This window comes from Chanodichthys erythropterus, chromosome 12 (assembly GCF_024489055.1).
Source record: "Chanodichthys erythropterus isolate Z2021 chromosome 12, ASM2448905v1, whole genome shotgun sequence".
NCBI lineage: Eukaryota > Metazoa > Chordata > Actinopteri > Cypriniformes > Xenocyprididae > Chanodichthys > Chanodichthys erythropterus.
In genome coordinates, this window is record NC_090232.1 from 10,542,498 (window position 1) to 10,560,080 (window position 17,583).

The 17,583-nt window shown below is 36.2% G+C and overlaps 1 protein-coding gene across 2 annotated transcripts; it reads right to left on the reverse strand.

Moving 5' to 3' along the window:
- Window positions 1–2,807: 2,807 nt before the first annotated feature.
- rnf175 (ring finger protein 175) lies at window positions 2,808–16,754 on the reverse strand. 2 transcript variants are annotated; one of them, XM_067403892.1, is made up of 10 exons: window positions 16,633–16,754; window positions 13,198–13,235; window positions 12,624–12,765; window positions 10,539–10,693; window positions 9,776–9,883; window positions 7,457–7,577; window positions 6,587–6,720; window positions 6,274–6,375; window positions 3,683–3,730; window positions 2,808–3,486 (listed from the first exon to the last, which is right to left on the reverse strand). In XM_067403892.1, the coding sequence occupies exons 1-10, from the start codon at window positions 16,651–16,653 to the stop codon at window positions 3,438–3,440; spliced, it is 918 nt and encodes a 305-aa protein (XP_067259993.1). In that variant the 5' UTR covers window positions 16,654–16,754; the 3' UTR covers window positions 2,808–3,437. The 2 variants fall into 2 exon arrangements, with proteins under 2 accessions (XP_067259993.1, XP_067259992.1); XM_067403891.1 differs by having other exon boundaries at window positions 2,818–3,730.
- Window positions 16,755–17,583: the final 829 nt, after the last annotated feature.

A 17,583-nucleotide genomic window follows, 5' to 3' on the forward strand; every position in this document is an offset into this window, starting at 1 on the left:
AAATTCCAGAATGTGTTCGTTGTTGTTTTGATTTGGTACAGTAAGTCTGTACTGTAAATTATGCATATGATTTAATGTGCTGATTCGCTTTATTTTCTGTATATAAGGATTGTATGTAAAGAATGTTTTGTATGTTCATCAAAAAAGAATTTTACTTGAATGTTATCATTTTATGTCTGTAAAAAAAAAATCAGCCTTAACATTTACTTCATGCGACATTTTACATTGTTTTCACTTTATTGATAAAAAGGGTTTCGGTAGTATATTTTATTTCATTTAGTTTATTTTTTGATGTGTGCCTGTTTACGACTTACAATGATAATCCTGCTTGGACTGTGTTGATTTTTCTAATATTGCTATCACGTCATATCATTATCATGCTAATGTACAGCGCATTAAAAAGTGACTTTGGAAAAGCTTGTTGTCCTGTTTAAAAAAAAAAGAATTGTAAATAAGTGCAAAGCATGATAAATATGACTTCATTAATTTACTTTAAATTCTAAAGATTTTCTCATTCATTTTATATTGGCACTTGAATAGTCAATATTTTGGCTAATATTACCTTGAAAGAAAAACAACTGAACAACAGATCTAGAAAATTCATGTAAAAATGTTTTTGAAAGAAGCCTCTTTTGCTTAACAAGTCTGCATTTCATTGATCAAAAATACCGTAAAACAGTAATATTGTAAAATATATTAATATTTATATATTCAAATAACTTTTTAATAGGCTAAAATGTAGCCTAATTTATTACGGAGAAGGCAAAGCTGAATTTTCAGCATCATTACTGCAGTCTTCAAGTACCACATGATCCTTCAGAAATCATTATAAAATGCTGATTTGGTGCTCAAGAAACATTATTATCAATGCTGAAAAAGGTGTACTGCTTAAAGGGGTGGTTGATTATAATCGCACTATTTTAACTTTAGTCAGTGTGCAATGTTGCTATAGAGCAAAAACAACATCTGCAAAGTTACGACACTCAAAGTTCAATGCAAAGGGAGATCTTTTCTTTTACAGAAATCACTTTTAAGGACTACAACAAGCTTCTTCCCGGGTTAGTGACAACACTAACCCTGAAATTTACATAAACTTTGCCCCCAGGAACACACAAGAAAGAGGGCGAGGGCGATCATGTTGGGCTGCTTTAGAGAAGAGGAAGAGTTGTTGTAGTAGAGTGTTGTTACCATGCCATCATTTTACGCCAGACTGCTTTACAAACGAGGGTCAATTCATTGCTGGATTTGCACAAAAGATTATGATGGCACATGCTAATCGATGAGTTGAATCAACTCCACAGCAACTACATACATTTATCCACTAACCATTCAGAAACGTCGAGTTGCATTCTGAAAGTTTTAACTTCTTTCTGAGTCTCTCCATCAGTGTCTGACTCCGGTTTGAACAATGTAAGGCTGAACACCGTTACTGACAATCATCATTTTGGCTGTGTGAGATTCTCCAGCTTTGTTGTTGTTGAGCAACTGAAGCAGGAGCTGTTAAAGCTCCGCCCTCTCCTGGAAACCGGGCTGGGAGCAGCAGCTCATTTGCACTTAAAGGGACACACACAAAAACAGCATGTTTTGCTCAGACCCAAATAGGGGTAAATTTGACAGGCTATAATAAATTATCTCTGTGGTATTTTGAGCTTAGGGTGCGTTCACACTTGTCATGTTTGGTTCGATTAAAACGAACCCTGGAGCGATTGCTCGGTTAGTGCGGTTCATTTGAACATGTGTGAACGCTGACATCCGAACCCTGGTGCGCACCAAACAAGCGGACCGAGACCGCTGAAAAGATGGGTCTCGGTCCGCTTCCAAACGAACTCTGGTGCGGTTTGAATGATATATGAACGCAACACGGACCAAAAACATGTAAACGAACCAAAAACAGGAAGACGAGACCCTAAAAGGGCAGAATCCTCGCTCATGTCGGTTTTTCTTACCTGTCATAGTCGGGAGTTTGCCCATCACAGGCATTAGACGCGCGTCTCTACGCAGCAGATCATTTGTGTGTGACGGATGGATTCCCGCAACTGTTTTGACTACTATACACATTGTATAAGCACTTCACGAGTTCCCAGCTGGCTAAAATACCATCACATGCAGGCTACACACACACAACGAGTGCATTTACCTCAGAAAACAGCACTGTTTTGGATGTTCGGCAAGTTCCGTCTTAAAATAGGCAGTACGTCAGAAAATCCGACCAATCACGTTGTGAATGTATCACTATGCCTTAAGGTTCGGTATCCTTTGGTTTGGTGATAAAAATGCCAGTCTGAACACTAATCGGACCAGGACTAAATGTTTTTTTTTTCTTCTTTGGTCTGGACCAAATGAACCAAACTAACCGAACTACAAGTGTGAACGCACCCTTAAACTTCACAGACACAATTACAACTTGTAAAAGGGGCATCATAGGTCCCCTTTAACTCTTTTCCCACCATTGACAATTTTCCAGCAATCCATATTTTCACTGTTATACAGTAGAGGCCATTATTATACATCTTCTGAAGGAGTACAGAATCTCTGGATCAAACACAGATGAAGAAGAAGCAGAAACAAGCGATAGAAGCATGCTTTGCATTGCTTTTGTACATGTAAAATAACACAATCATCAAAACTGCATATAAATCAAAACTGCCTAAAGTTACTGAATAAAATTTTGACCCAGGAAGAGGTATAAGACTGTGAAGCTTTGGGGGTGTTGATGGACAAGATCTACTCCATGTATGTTTTGATCATAGTTCTGAATCCAATCCGATGTAGTCTGACAAAAACACGATTTTCTCAGCTTTTTGTTCAAAATGTTGGGGTTTTTTTTTTATGAAATCTACCCACACTCAAGTGTTGATAAATATGAATGCATGATGCTACAATACAAGTAGAGGCTCTGTTCTTTCTTTTGATATATTGTGTGTTCAGATATTTATACAACAAAATATTCTGGGGGCCATGAAAGCTGGTGTTGGCTGGCAACTTTAAAAAAAAAAACTGTTGGGGAAAGAGGTAATATTGGAGAAAGAATTGAGAGAATACTAATTCAATACTAATTCATACCCAAATGTCCTAATTTTTTTCTAACTTTTCACCCTTTCTATTAAACACAATCATGACAGACTCCAGTCATATCAGTAGCCACATAAAAAGGATTTAATTTTACACGGAACAGATTGCCTCATGGGGTTTAACATGTTGGCCAGCTCAACATAAAATAAAAAATACTGAGTGCAGCTTTGGCAATCATCCCTCCTCACCCTTCGTACCCTAACAAAAACATAACCACTTAATATCCACACCTATGTCATACACCATTACAATGCTAAACAATTAAACATACAGACAGACAAAATGAGGCACAGTTTCGATTAGGTGTGATGGACAGCAGCTTTAGAGGGGCTTCTGTATGTCTTTGATTGATGTATCAGCGTAGGTCACTTCTGAAGGAGTTGTGTGTATCTGAATAAGTCTGTTTCTTTGTATCTAATGAATTTAAAAAGCAAAAAAGCAGCTGTCTGATTTATATTATAAAGTGTAAAATTTACAAATAAATATTCAAAAAGGTCAACACATGCACAGATTTAAACTGAATCAAATACTGTTGGTTTATTCAAGTCCAAGTGAAAAATTTATTCCGTGCACGATTCCAATTATGATGGGTTGCCAGGCGACCAGGTACCTCAACCAATCCAGAAGTTGTCCATATAAAACATGTGTTCTCTCCCAGCTGATGTGAAGATTTAAGGTGTAAATATGGTTATTACAAATTTGAACACTTGTAGTTTGTATTTTGGTTTAATTCATCTTTAGTACATAATGTATACATATTTCAGGCCACCAGGGGTTTTCAAACTGGGCTCCGCTGAAAAACTGAGAGACAATAAAATTATTTTTTTAAATATATATTTTAACATTAAGGCCATACCTGACAGCAACATAATGTCGGCCCAGATCCGGCCCACATCTGGTCCCAGTTTAATCCACATGTACCAGATGTGGGCCGGATCTGGGCCACACTATGTGCCAGTTGAAAACACCATGCTAACACCTAGCTGTGGGCACTTGGGAGGGCTTCGGCAGCAGAGCATTTTATTTTATTTATTTATTTTTTCAGTTTGACACATGCACAGTTTTGTGCAATCTCTCGCCACAAGTTACAGCCCATGTAAACATCTTTGTATTCTTTCATGCTAGACTTAGTACTTTCTAACCTCTTCGAACAATCTCTCGTCTATGTAGGCCTCCATTGTCGTTGTAGCTTGCATGAGCTCCAGTCTGTTCTGTTTATGCCGTTTTTCTTTGACTACCTTGTGAATCGACGCCCCCAGGGCACGGTTGCCACCTTGTGGATAAACTAATTACAGCAAAAGTTAAATGCGCATGTACATGTGCCTACAAGTATATGCAGTTAAAATCTGGCAGTGCGCTTACAGCACACACATACTCTTCTAATGGCGAAAATTTGCATTATGCGCACTGTACACTGACCCTCGTGTACACGTAAAAAGTTAACTATGCTTTGGGCTTTTTTTATGCTTGAACATTCTTCAACTCTCGGCGACCGGTAAAAAACTCAGAATGCTCAGCGCGAAATAAACGCTCAGCGCCTCGTCACGCTGCTGCTGTTTTAACCCTTATAGGGTCTTTGGTCTGCACATTAGAGAGAACAAATTTAAAAAAAAAATTCTCTTTGTCCAAATGACATGAAACTTTGCACAGTTGTTAACACTTTCTAGATCTACAAAGAAAAAAAAAAAGGAGTGATACCTTGTTTTTATGTTAGTGTAAAAAAGGGGCACACTCAGGGTCTTCAGGGTCTCCACAGACCCCAAACAACAAAATGTAATTTTGTAACAAAATAATTGTTTTTTAAAAAATAAATGTAATTTTACTCTGTTTATTAATGTTTTTACGTCATATTTGTGCAGTTTTTGGAGGATTTGTCATATCTTTTAAATTTATATAAATAAATAAATAAATATTTGTTTTTTATACAAAAACAGCTTATTATGTAAAATGCACTTTATAAAAGACCCACATTTCTAACTTTCATTCATGGGGATAACATGGATAATTTGACATGGTTTAGTGTAAGATTTTTGCCCACCTTTTGGAAAATGCAGTTTTAAAAGTAAAAAAAAAATATCACTTTTACCAGTAGACGGCTGCAGAGCTCCACTATTTCCTATGTGCTATTTGACTGACAAAAAGACATCTTTTCACAAGTATTTTTCAGTTGGATTTATATCTAAATATTATGAAATCACAATTATGACAATAAAAGACAATAAAAATGACTTTTTGTCAAAGTTTAGCATTTTTTTGTACTGAAAAAAATAAGTTTTTCAAAAATGTCGATTTTGAGGATGAATATTGGCCATTTTCTAAGTGGTCTCATCATAATATAACAACAATATTGAAAAACTGATTTTTTTCATTACAAAAAATACTAAACTTTCACAAAAAGTAGGCTTTATTGTTATAATTGTGATTTCAGAATATTTAGATATGAACCCAACTGAGAAAAAAAAAAAACTTATGAAAAGATGTCTTTCATTCAGTCAAATAACACATAGCAAATAGTAGAGCTCTGCAGCCATCTACTGGTAAAAATTATAGTTTTTTTACTTTTATAACTGCATTTTCCAAAAGATGGGCAAAAATCTTACACTAAACCATGTCAAATTATCAATGTTATCCCCATGAATGAAATTTAGAAATGTGGGTCTTTTATAAAGTGAATTTTACATAAGCTGTTTTTCTACAAAAAAATATTTATTTATAAAAATTTATTTATAAAAATTTAATAAATATGATAAATCCTCCAAAAACTGCACAGACATGGAGTAAAAACATTAATAAACAGAATAAAATTACATTTGTTTAAAAAAAAAAAAAAACAAGTATTTTGTTACAAAATTGCATTTTGTTGCCTGGAGACCCCGAAGACCCTGAGTGTACTTCCCAAACGAAGACCGCACAAGGGTTAAAAATGCAGCCTTGAAAACCCCTAATACAGGTGTTCTATATGCAAGCTTGTTTCCGCCACGAAATTAAGAAACTAAGAAATACAAAAGGTCATTTTGACTTTTTATCTCACAATTCAGACTTTTTCTTCCTGCAATTGCGAGTTCATTAATTGCAATTCTGAGAAAATAGTCAAACAAGCTTCCATAGTTCTAATAACTAAGTTACACTAGTTCTAAGGTCATGATTTAATCAAATGCCATGCATGTAAATTGTGACCAATTTAACAAAATTCAAGGATACGGGTTATTCATCATCCTTTTGAGGTCCACTTTCTCATTGCAGTATGGACACGTCTGCTTTTTTCCCACGATGCACCAGCCACGAATACAGAATTCATGAAATCTGTTGACCATAGGTAGTTAAGGATAAACAGACTAATTGGACAATCAAAAGTTTTGCACAAACTTTCACTTTATGTTTCCTCATACACTATTAAATCAAGCTCTTAAAGTACATAACAATGAATGTAGCTAATGTATCACATTCATTTTTCCATATAACAACAAAACTTCTTGTTTCCTGTTAAGAAAATCATAGGGGAAATGAAGGATACATGTGGTTACAGGAGAGCTGGTAGGTGTCCTCAATGATACCTTCCTCATCTACGTCCACAAAAATCTTCTGACCACACACGGCACATATGTCATTACTAAGGTTTCGGGATGGCATACCACCCATGTTATAGTACTGAAGGAGGCAGACAGAAAAGAAACAAGGTAAAAAACAAACAGTAACAAAAACCTTTACTAAGATATGAATTTATTTTTTTTTTTAATTCGCAAATAAAAAAAAAAATAAATGTAAGGGCTTAAAGCTGTGTGTCCACCATAGCGTTTATAGCTTGCTGAAAACGGCAGGCACTCTTTTTTCAACACCTAGCTGCAGGCAAATGAGAGCACTTCGGCAGCGCAGCGTTTCTTTCATTTAGTTAATATGATATGGAATATGCGTGGAATTGTTACTAGTATCTGATTTCGCAGGTAGTTTGTTTCTGAATATAAAAATGTTGATGCAATATAAAGTACTTGTTTTAAATGATTTTGTTCCATTGTTGTGCTTGTTGTTGTCGTCTGTTGTTGTTGTACAAGCAGGATATGATGGTTGGTCGTTGTGGTGTTTGTCCCGCCCCTCCTCTCTGTGATTGGACGGCTGAGTAAAAAGTGACAGTGATGAGAGCTGCATTTTACCTAAAGTTGAACATTCTTCAACTCTCGGCAACCAGGAAAAAAAAACAGCAAGCACTCAGCGTGAAGCTCAGTGCCTTTTCATGCTGCTTTAAAAAAAAAAACATGCCGCTTCCATTGAAAACAATTGAAAAAATTATGCTGGCCTTAGAAAAAAACACTTTGTCGGACACACAGCCTTAGAATTACATTGAGAATGAGAATGTCTGGACATATAGGAACTGATGATATGTATTTACCCCTATAGTGGATGCCATGTAGTCTGAGCAGATTTCAGCAAAGTCACGTCCCATTACCCCATAGTACAGACCATAGAAAAGCATGATCACACCCACATCCATCGAGTCCTCTGCTTTAATCCTGAAAAAAAAACAACAACATTTCAAATATTTATATTTAATCATCATCTAAAACATGTCACCACAGAAGTACTTTATGCAATCCATCTCTATTCACATTTACAGTGTCACTAAAGCTCTATTCGGACGGGACTAGTTTTCTAAATGACGTCTGAGTTAATATTCTTATCACTCGATGTCTGTGATCTCATGTACCGATTCAGATGGGATTAACATCTCTGTGTTTATTACAGAGGTGGGAGTGTGTGTTTTCTAGATGCGGGCATTACAGAAGCTCATCTGCTGTGCTTGCGTGCATTATGAAATTTATGTGTTTTTAATTGATTATTTATTGATATCATATTAATTTATTCTAAAAACCTTATTTAACGTAAATTTGACTTTTTATAATTAGTATTGATATTAAATTTTACATTTTTTACGAAACTAGGTAACAGTTTTGGCACTTGCTATATGAACACACACTCAAGAAAATAATGGACTTGTTTCGAAAAGCTTAAATGGTCCTAAAAAAAAAAAAATTGTTACACTTGTACTGTTTGTGGTCAAAAATGACTGCACTGGAAATTAATGGGAAGCGAATTTCATCTAGTGGAAATGTTTGGTACTGCACCCAAACAAAATTTTACTGAAAGCTAATTTTTTTTTGAGACATCAACCTCAAATTTGGGACACAACTTGTTTAGATTTATGGCTTTGATTTTCTCACAGACAGTAAAACATGTTACGGAAAATATATATTTCATTTAAAATTTACAAATAGTATTTTAGTGCATTTTTCCATAATAATAAACTTAAAGGATTAGTTCACTTTCAAAAAAAATTTCCTGATAATGTCATCCGAGATGTTCATGTCTTTCTTTCTTCAGTCGAAAAGAAATTAAGGTTTTTGATGAAAACATTCCAGGATTATTCTCCCTATAGCTGACTTCAATGTGCTGAAGGTCAAAATTATAGTTTCAGTGCAGCTTCAAAGGGCTTTAAACCATACCAGACAAGGAATAAGGGTCTTCTCTAGTGAAACGGTCGGTAATTTTCAGAAAAAAAATGTAAATGTATATGCTTTATATAAATAAATGATCGCCTTGCACGTGCTTCTGCCAAAACCGCACTTCTGTATTCTTCGAAAACCTTACGCAGTATGTCCTACGCCTTCCCTACTCTACTTACGAAAAAACTGAACTGGTGCCGCGTTTACTCCGTAAGTAGAACAGGGAAGGTGTAGAACATACAGTGTAAACTTTTTGAACAACACAGAAGTTCAGTTTTGGTGGAAGCACATGCAAGGCGATCATTTGTTTATATAAAGCATATACAGTTGTATTTTTTTTTCCGAAAATGAGTAAATGATAGATTGTTTTGCTAGATAAGACCCTTATTCCTCATCTGGAATCGTTTAAAGCCCTTTGAAGCTGCACTGAAACTGTAATTTTGACCTTCAACCGTCTGGAGGCCATTGAAGTCCACTATAAGGAGAATAATCCTGGAATGTTTTCATCAAAAACCTTAATTTCTTTTTGACTGAAGAAAGACATGAACATCTTGGATGACATGGGGGTGAGTAAATTATCAGGAAAATTTTATTTGAAAGTGGACTAATCCTTTAAATTTCTACATTAATTTCACTGAAATAGTAAAAAGAAGTTGTATCTTTTTTTTTTTTTTTTTTGGATACCATCCATATTGAAATTTAATGAAAGCATGCCTAAAACTAGTGCACAAACAGGTCAAAAAACACATGAGGAGAAGCGTTAGGATAATACAATATTGGCAATCACAGACATTCTCATTCGGATGGGATTAGATTTCCTAGGAGGACCGCTGAGTTTGCCAAAAAACAGTAGGTAATTTGACCTGGAATTTTTACAGAGGTTGTGTGAGAAAAACGCAGACTTGGTAGATTCAGACGGGATTAAAATCGCAAAGCACGTCTGTGAAACACAAATTTCTCTAACGTCCCCCTGGAAAACTAGTCCCGTCCGAATAGGGCTTAAGGGAGTAATTCCTTCTAATTAGAATGCCATTGTGTCAGCATTTCCATGGAAACAATGAACGGGGGCTTAATAACTATTGACTCACTACTCAGTCACAGACAATTTCTCCTCCTTAGGATGCCTGTGCCCTGTGTTTAGGATTTTAGGATCCGAATAAAGGCACTGTTTCATTTCTGAGCAAATATATGTTCCCAATGTTACGTACCTGAAAAAAACATTGAAACCAAACATGGTAAACATGATGGCGAGATATCCAATCACACCCACAGCGTAGCTCAGCTTGTAAATGAGAAGGAACCATTTATACACCATCCTGCACAAGTGAAATACAGAGGCTTTTAGTTTGTATTCTATAGAACAATGCACATTATTACTAACCTACCCTTTTTAATTGATATATTTAATTAACATGGTTAATTATTTTTTTATATTAAGTTAATAATTCATTTTGTGATTCTAGAAGTTATGTTCTGTATTCCAGAACTGTATTTTCTTAATTTAAAATAATAGTTATTGAGGAAAAATAAAAAGACAAAATGGTTTTTATTTTATGCATTCTTTTAGTATTTAATTAAAAAATTAGATTATTTTAATTTATTAATAATATATTAATTTAAATACTTCCAACACTAAGTCATTCTGCTGCCCTTTTGGCTTATTTAAAGGAAATTATCATCCAAAAAATGAAAATTCAATAATGATTAAGTCATTAAGTTTAACTTTCTTTATGCTATGGAGTGTTAGAGTAACCCAAAGACAAGTCATTTTTTGCTTAAAAATTCTTTGATTACAATATAATTTCATTGAATAGAAAGAAAAAAAAAAACAGTGTGAACATTCCTCAGAACTTCTCCTTTTGTGTCTAACAGAAGATACAAATCTATAGAAGAGTCTGGAACAACATATGGGTGAGTAAATTATGACAATTGTCATTTTTTCTTAAAAACTGAAAGCATTTCAAGCGTTACCGTGGCGTTCTGCCAGAGAGAGGCTTGCGTGTGGCTCTGAATATAACATAGCTGGTGATGACGGAGAACATGCCCCATGTGGACAGGAAACGCCACCAATAAAGCTTAATGGTGAAGTATAGAGGAACCACCCACATCTGCAATAGTGTGACCATCTACAAGAGAAACAACATTAACAGTTAATGTTGTCACGATACTGGAATCTCCAACTTTGATGCGATATCTTGAAAAATAGCAATTTTCGATACCGCAGGGAAAACTGCCTTACATACCACCACACAGATAATTTGTTATTATCTCATATTTGTTTTGATAATTTGGGTAATTTTGTTGCAATAGCTTACAAACAACACAGGGAGGCTTTATCTGAATCATTGACATAACTTTACAAAAAATGAGACAAGTAAACAGTCAGTAATGAAATAAGAATACAACAGAATAAAGAGACAAATGAAATAAACATGGCTTTAAGTTTTTCAGGTGGGTCTAAGGCTACGTTTACACATGGGCGGCTATTTTCATAAACGGACATTTCAACCTCTCCGGTTTCAAAAATAACATTGTGCACACATGTCAGTTTTCAGAAATTTTTTATTTACACGTACCCGTGTATGTATGACGTCAAGAGTGTAACGAGCAGTTCAAGCCCACGTAAGCCAATCAGAATCCCGAAAAAAAAATCCCGAATTCCTCTTGAAGTGATTCAAAGTTGTTGCAAAATTGCTGATTTCCGAGCACTCATTCGTCTCTGCTCCTCAACATAATGGAGCAGCTGTATTTGCAAACATAAATGCGACTGCTACTCTAAACGCTTCCATGATCACATGTAAACATAGGTCGCACTTTTGACATAGGTGCGAGCTCTGGCGCATACTGTGACGTTGACAGCCTAAACACCCGTTTGTCTCAGTTTACATGCAAACGTGCAAACGAAGATTTTCAAAATCTCCACTCTGGCCAGAGTTTTTAAAAATACTCGTTTTCAGAGGCGAATTCTCCGTTTGCGTGTAAACGAAGGGCACAAACGAAGGGAAATGTCTACGTTTTTCAAAATAACCATGTACGTGTAAACGGGGCCTAACAGTATTCAGGTAAGAAATACTACAGAAATTAAAGTAATTAAATGTAAAATAACACTGGATACTCTTCGTTGTAAAAATTAAATAGAGATTAATGCTTGCAATTAAAGTTACAAAAGTTATTCAGTCAAGGGCAGCAAGTGATTTTCTGTCTTTTATTAGGCTGCTGTCACTTTAAGAGCTTATGCCAGGATCCAATATACTGTTACACAACATGTGCTTTCTCTCAACTATTTACGTTTCAAAACTGACTGTATTTACCTGAATACTCTGCAAGATGGGCATTTTGACATAATTTTGTATGTATTTGATCATTTAAGCACAATAAGCCAAGAAAAGTAGTCAATTTGGTACTCGCAAGCTGTTTGAGTGGTGCACGCACTTTTGGTGTTAGCACAAAACCTGCGGGAATGAGTAAAATTATGCACAATATGAGCACTATTCAACCGGACTACCAGAGCGAATGAGACGAGTGAGTGAGAGGAGGCGGGTGTGTGTCAATTTTGCTATTGGAAAGGAGACAGCAAGAACGCGCAGCTGGTAACAGTCTATCGATACTGAAGAAAAGGAGTATTGGAACTAGGGCTGCACGATTAATCGCATGAGATTGTCATGCGTGTCTCGTCAGTAAAGCCGGTTCTGTGATTAGCGGTAAATGTCCATCACCTGCTTTCAAATGGAGCGGCACTTAATATACAGAGCCGTAGTTCGTGGACAAGCTACGCAATATCGTGTTCATAATCGAAAGCGATTCATCTGCGATTATGAACACGATATTGCGTAGCGTGTCCGCGAACTACGGCTCTGTATATTAAGTGCCCCTCCATTTGAAAGCAGGTGATGGACATTTACCGCTAATCACAGAACCGGCTTTACTGACGAGACACGCATGACAATCTCATGCGATTAATCGTGCAGCCCTAATTGGAACCGTTTCAGATATTTCAGTATCGATACATAACACAAAACTATACTATATAATGCCAAACTATATAATGTCACTCACGTTGTAGGATCTGCAATGTCTTTGTTTCCACTGAACCAGGACAATCTGAGCAACCACTAGCGTGGCGATGAGTATTAGAACCATCTCAGCATGCATGGCCTCATGACCTCGATGCTTCACATGCAACCTCTCGTGCTGCATCCTGGAGTTACACACACATAAGAGTACAGACAAGTCAGAAATAATCAGAGAATGTTTATGACATGAAACCAAAGCGAACACAGACTGAGATCAACACGGATTTCAAAACTAGAAGCTAATGATACAGAAAAATAGGCCAAGAAGTTGTGAAAGTGCTTTTGTTCATTTTGCAGGATCATATACGAGGCCAGACCTACTGAGGCCACCTGCACGACATTTCTGGCGTTCACTTATAACAATGATACACATGCTCTAGAAACTATTTTTACATAGGAGGTGACAATCATAAGGCACTAAAAAAGACCGGCTGTGACAGTTTAGAAGAGCTGAACACCCTTTTACAACTTTCACATTTCTGAACATCTAAAAGATATTATTTCCATGAATATTCTAAGCAACAATCACATAAAAAAGATTGATTGTGACTACTTACTTCCATGATTCTCTGTGAGACATTTTCAAAAGATCATCCTGTGAAGAAATAACTGAATTTAGAAAATACAAGAATCCACATGCAGTTCTGAATGTTCTTATTTAAACCAGAAAAACAGTAAGCGTTTTCTGAAAAACGCTGTTGAAAGTGGATCGGACCAAACAGTAGGGGTGTGTCCACTGATGATGATGGGGGAGGAGAGAGAGAGAGCTAGAGGGGGATTTGAAGATAGACTGTAGAAAGAGAGATGGCTGAGAGACATTACAAAAGAGAAAATGTTAGAGGAATATCACTGGAAAAAAAGGGTTATGATCAGGCAAGAGCTTTACAACCCGAATTAATATTAGAAAAGTTTTCCAGTGCTGGAGAGACCTAAGAGTGAAGGCCTGAAAACTGATGCAGAGGTTGCGTTGTTTCTGCTGCATACCTGAGTAACACTAGTTTTGAATGTGTGCTGTTGGCAACTAACAACAAACTCCTGCTTCTATATACTTGTTTCCTGTGTTAATTTTTTTGTCATTCGTTCATCATCTTCACAAAGCTTTATTTTGCTTCGCTTATGCTATGATAAAAAGACATCCATCCATGCTTGCTCCACTCTTGCATTGCGTGTTTGTGCATTTTGAGGACGGAGCAATGGAGGGAGGAGTGTGTTTGTTTGGGTTGATTTCATATATCAACAGTGTTCAACAATGATTCTCAGGAATCGGTTAATGCACCTTTAAGTAGCTGACATGATTTACAAATACAACAAAAACACTTTTACAATGATAATGCTTGTAGTTTGTATGACCCTTCAAGATAGTACAAGTCAAATCTCCTGGTCTGGATTTATTTTAGTCATTATTAACAACTATTGATCAGTCAGAGCTCAGAAGATTTCTAGACACCCACATAATAGAGTGCAACAGTCGGGTTGCGTTCTTCAATGGTCTGCCTGGAAACAAATGCCTTGATGCCAAACCCCCTCGTGGAAGAAGTTTACAACTGTGTTTACAACTGTGACAATGAGCGCTTACCAGGAGAATGTATTTTCAAAAGTATGTGAAGTTTGCGGCTCCATTGTTGCAGTAAACTTGCGCAACGTTTTTGAATATTAATCAATAGTACATGCTTTTGTTAAAAGGCATCAACCTCTGTTATTTCAACTTATATATATATATATATATATATATATATATATATATATATGTTATATAAACTATATATGTATAAAGTCATGTTTAAAGGTGCTATAGAGGATGTTTTCGACGCCTGAGAAACCAAAGACTGTTAGTGAGTTTTGGAAATGAGCGCATGCATAAGAACAACCCCCCTCCTGCACAGCTCATTTTCGAGGGAATGCCTCCCAAAACTCGTGCACGAGTATTGGAACACGAGTGTTTACCACCGGCATTCGCTGTGTCGTGTTAGTGGATTCATTATGTCGGACTCACCGCAGGTAACTCATAATCTGCAGTTGTTACTCCTGACAAAAACATTGCATGCGGCGCCTGTGGAAAGTTACTGGAGCGCGCACGTCTCTCACAAGGAACGTCATGGCAGTGATTGACAAACCAGAGGGCCAATTGTTTATACGATGATGACACAAATGATTGGCTGATGTTTTTAAGGCCCTACCTCGTGCACAGATGATGTATATTAATATTATTCCTTTCAGTGCACCTAATAAATAGTCTTTTATCAGTTAGTAAAGACAGTTTCAAGTAATATTGCAAAAATGTATAAAACAAAACATCCTCTATAGCACCTTTAACAGTAGATTCCTGGTTTAGAAAAAAAAAAGAAAAAAAAAAACTACATTACCCATGATTCCGTAGAGAAATTTCACCAATCAGAGAATCACAACAAGCAAATGCCAAAAGAACAATTTAGCCTCATTTTACCAAATTAAAGATGTTAAGTACACAGTCTTGTCTTTTTGTCTGATGAAGTTTTTTTATAATGTGATGTGATCAGGTGGCACCATCTGATATTGGCAAAATATATTTGGCAAACACTCCAGTGTGTGTTTGTGTTCTGGAGATTCTGTGACCCGCCGAATTATGTGACCATAGTAGGCGAGCTAATCCTAATCCCAATCCTAATCCTACCGTCACTACGTTATGTGTACGCCGGTCACATAATTCAGTGGGTCACAGAATTCGGCACAACACTGGGCATTCCGGTAAATGCCAAAGAATTCATTATAATAACAAAATAATTATAAATGCCAAAATTATTAAATGTTTAGTTTTAAATTATTAAATTGGTTGTACATTAAATAATTTTAATTATTAAAACAAACAAAAAAAAATTAGGTATAGCTTACTATACATTGTTCGTTCTCGTGATAACTGTCAGAGAAGAAAGTATATATATATATATATATATGCCTTGTGTTTCAGGTCTTGATTTTATTTGTTTGCTTGCGTGCTTCTCCTGGGCGCGACAGAGCTAAACTGAGTACACTCGCATGAATGTACACAGGAGTGTTTTTTGTTTTATTTTTGCTTAAATTTACAGTAAAAAACCAGCAGTGGTTTACCGTAATTTACCGCCCCCACCTGGAATTTGCTTAGGGCCCCCAAATCACTAAGTCTGTTCAAGAGATATAATAATAATTGAAAGACTACACAGAATATTTAATTAAAAATGCCTATTTAAGTGAATCAGAAAAGAAACCTTAAGAAATGGTACAATTGCACCGATTTCTTTATACATTCATCACAAATTTGAACATATAACTACCCATCTAGAGTGCATATTCTGATGCTGGCATCTCATTCTGTAGGTCAGTGAGTGTGAGATAAACATGACCCGCTTGTCCACACCTCTGCATGACGAGTCAGCTGACTAGAAGAGAGCTTTTGTAGTTAGCTGGCCCTTAATACAAACTACTGATCATACAACAACCTTTCAAACCTCAAAGTCTTCATTACATAGCCCTCAATATAACGAATATATATATAAAAGGGTCAACAGGCATGCACTTATTCATAAACCAGATGTGTCCACTTGCAGGTTGAGAATGTCAAGTCCTTCTGACTGCCCAATGGTTCACATTTAATAAAACAGGCAGTGATAGGCAATGGATTTCCCATTACAGTATCACAGTGAATATCATAATCATATGTTTGCAATATCTATAAATACATGCATACACAAACAGATGTTCCTGCCACGTTTAAAGGCGTTTTACTCACACCCAGTTTGCACAACAAACAAAACCGACACACTAAACAATTCCCATTATAATCACGGAAACTATCTACACCGCACGCGAGCGTGTTGATTAAACAGCAGTGTAAACAGATTCGTTCATTATAACGACAGTGTACTAGCTAGCCGCCGAGTCGCTGGCAGTGTACAAGACAGCTATAACATAACAAAATATTAGTGCGGAACATTAGCGGTTTTAGTTGTCTGAGGACCATGTAATACTGAACCCAGTACCTGTGGTTGTAGGTCAGCCATTATTAATATCGGTCAAGATTCCAGTCATCTATTAATGGCTCCGTTTCTACCGGCAGACATCATGCTCGTGTTCCATCGTAAACGAATCATTCCGGTGAGTCGATTCTCTTCAATGAATCATTTGAAACTGTTCATGAATTGGATTGAAAAGATTCGTTCCGCGCGGTATTTGAGTCATCTTCTGATTTGTTTGAGCCGTATGTTCCACTCGTAACGAGCACTGAGTGATACCGAAAGCTTGTGAAAGCTGCATAAAGAAAAGTCTTTTCGAATTAAGAAATGTCCGACCTTTATCGCTCCAAATCGCCATCAGAGCCTTTAGAGTGAACCAAATATTTCTAAAAATAGCCTACTTAGTAATTTATTGTAAATACTATAGTGTTTTTGAACCATAAATTGTATTATACTGTATATTTACAACACTTGTTAATGAATGCTACAGAATACTGTAGTATAGTGATAAACTGAAGTTTCGTTTTTACTACATTAAACTGTAGTGTATTGTAGTATAATATACCCTAATTGTAGAAAACTTAGTAGGCCTACAGTATTGGGTAAAGTAATTTGTATATATTACTATAGTTGTTAATATACTACATGAAATGTAGAATTAACAAATTAAATTATAAGTTCACTTTCAAATGAAAATTACCCCAAGCTTTATTCACCCTCATGCCATCCTAGGTGTATTTGACTTTCTTCTTTCTGATGAACATGTTTGGAGATATATTAAAGGGGCTCTATGTAGGAATGACACCAGTGGTCGATATAGGTACTGCAGTCCAAATTCAAAATATTGTTTGCCCGCCCCTTCCTTCAAAGACGCGGGTGGCCAGCTTGAGGACATGCAACAATAAGGAGCACAATTGACAATGAAAGCTGAGGAGACTTACACACTGTAAGCTGATGAGCTGATTTATCTGTGTTTTA

Excerpts from the sequence above, each read along its gene's own strand:
- rnf175 (XM_067403891.1), bottom strand. The coding sequence starts at position 16,653 with ATGGCTGACCTACAACCACAG. Across the intron at positions 10,694-12,623 it reads GACATTGCAGATCCTACAAC|ATGGTCACACTATTGCAGAT; the intron begins GTGAGTGACATT and ends TTTCTCTTGTAG. Across the intron at positions 3,731-6,273 it reads AAAAGGATGATGAATAACCC|CTGGGAGAGAACACATGTTT; the intron begins GTATCCTTGAAT and ends TCTTCACATCAG.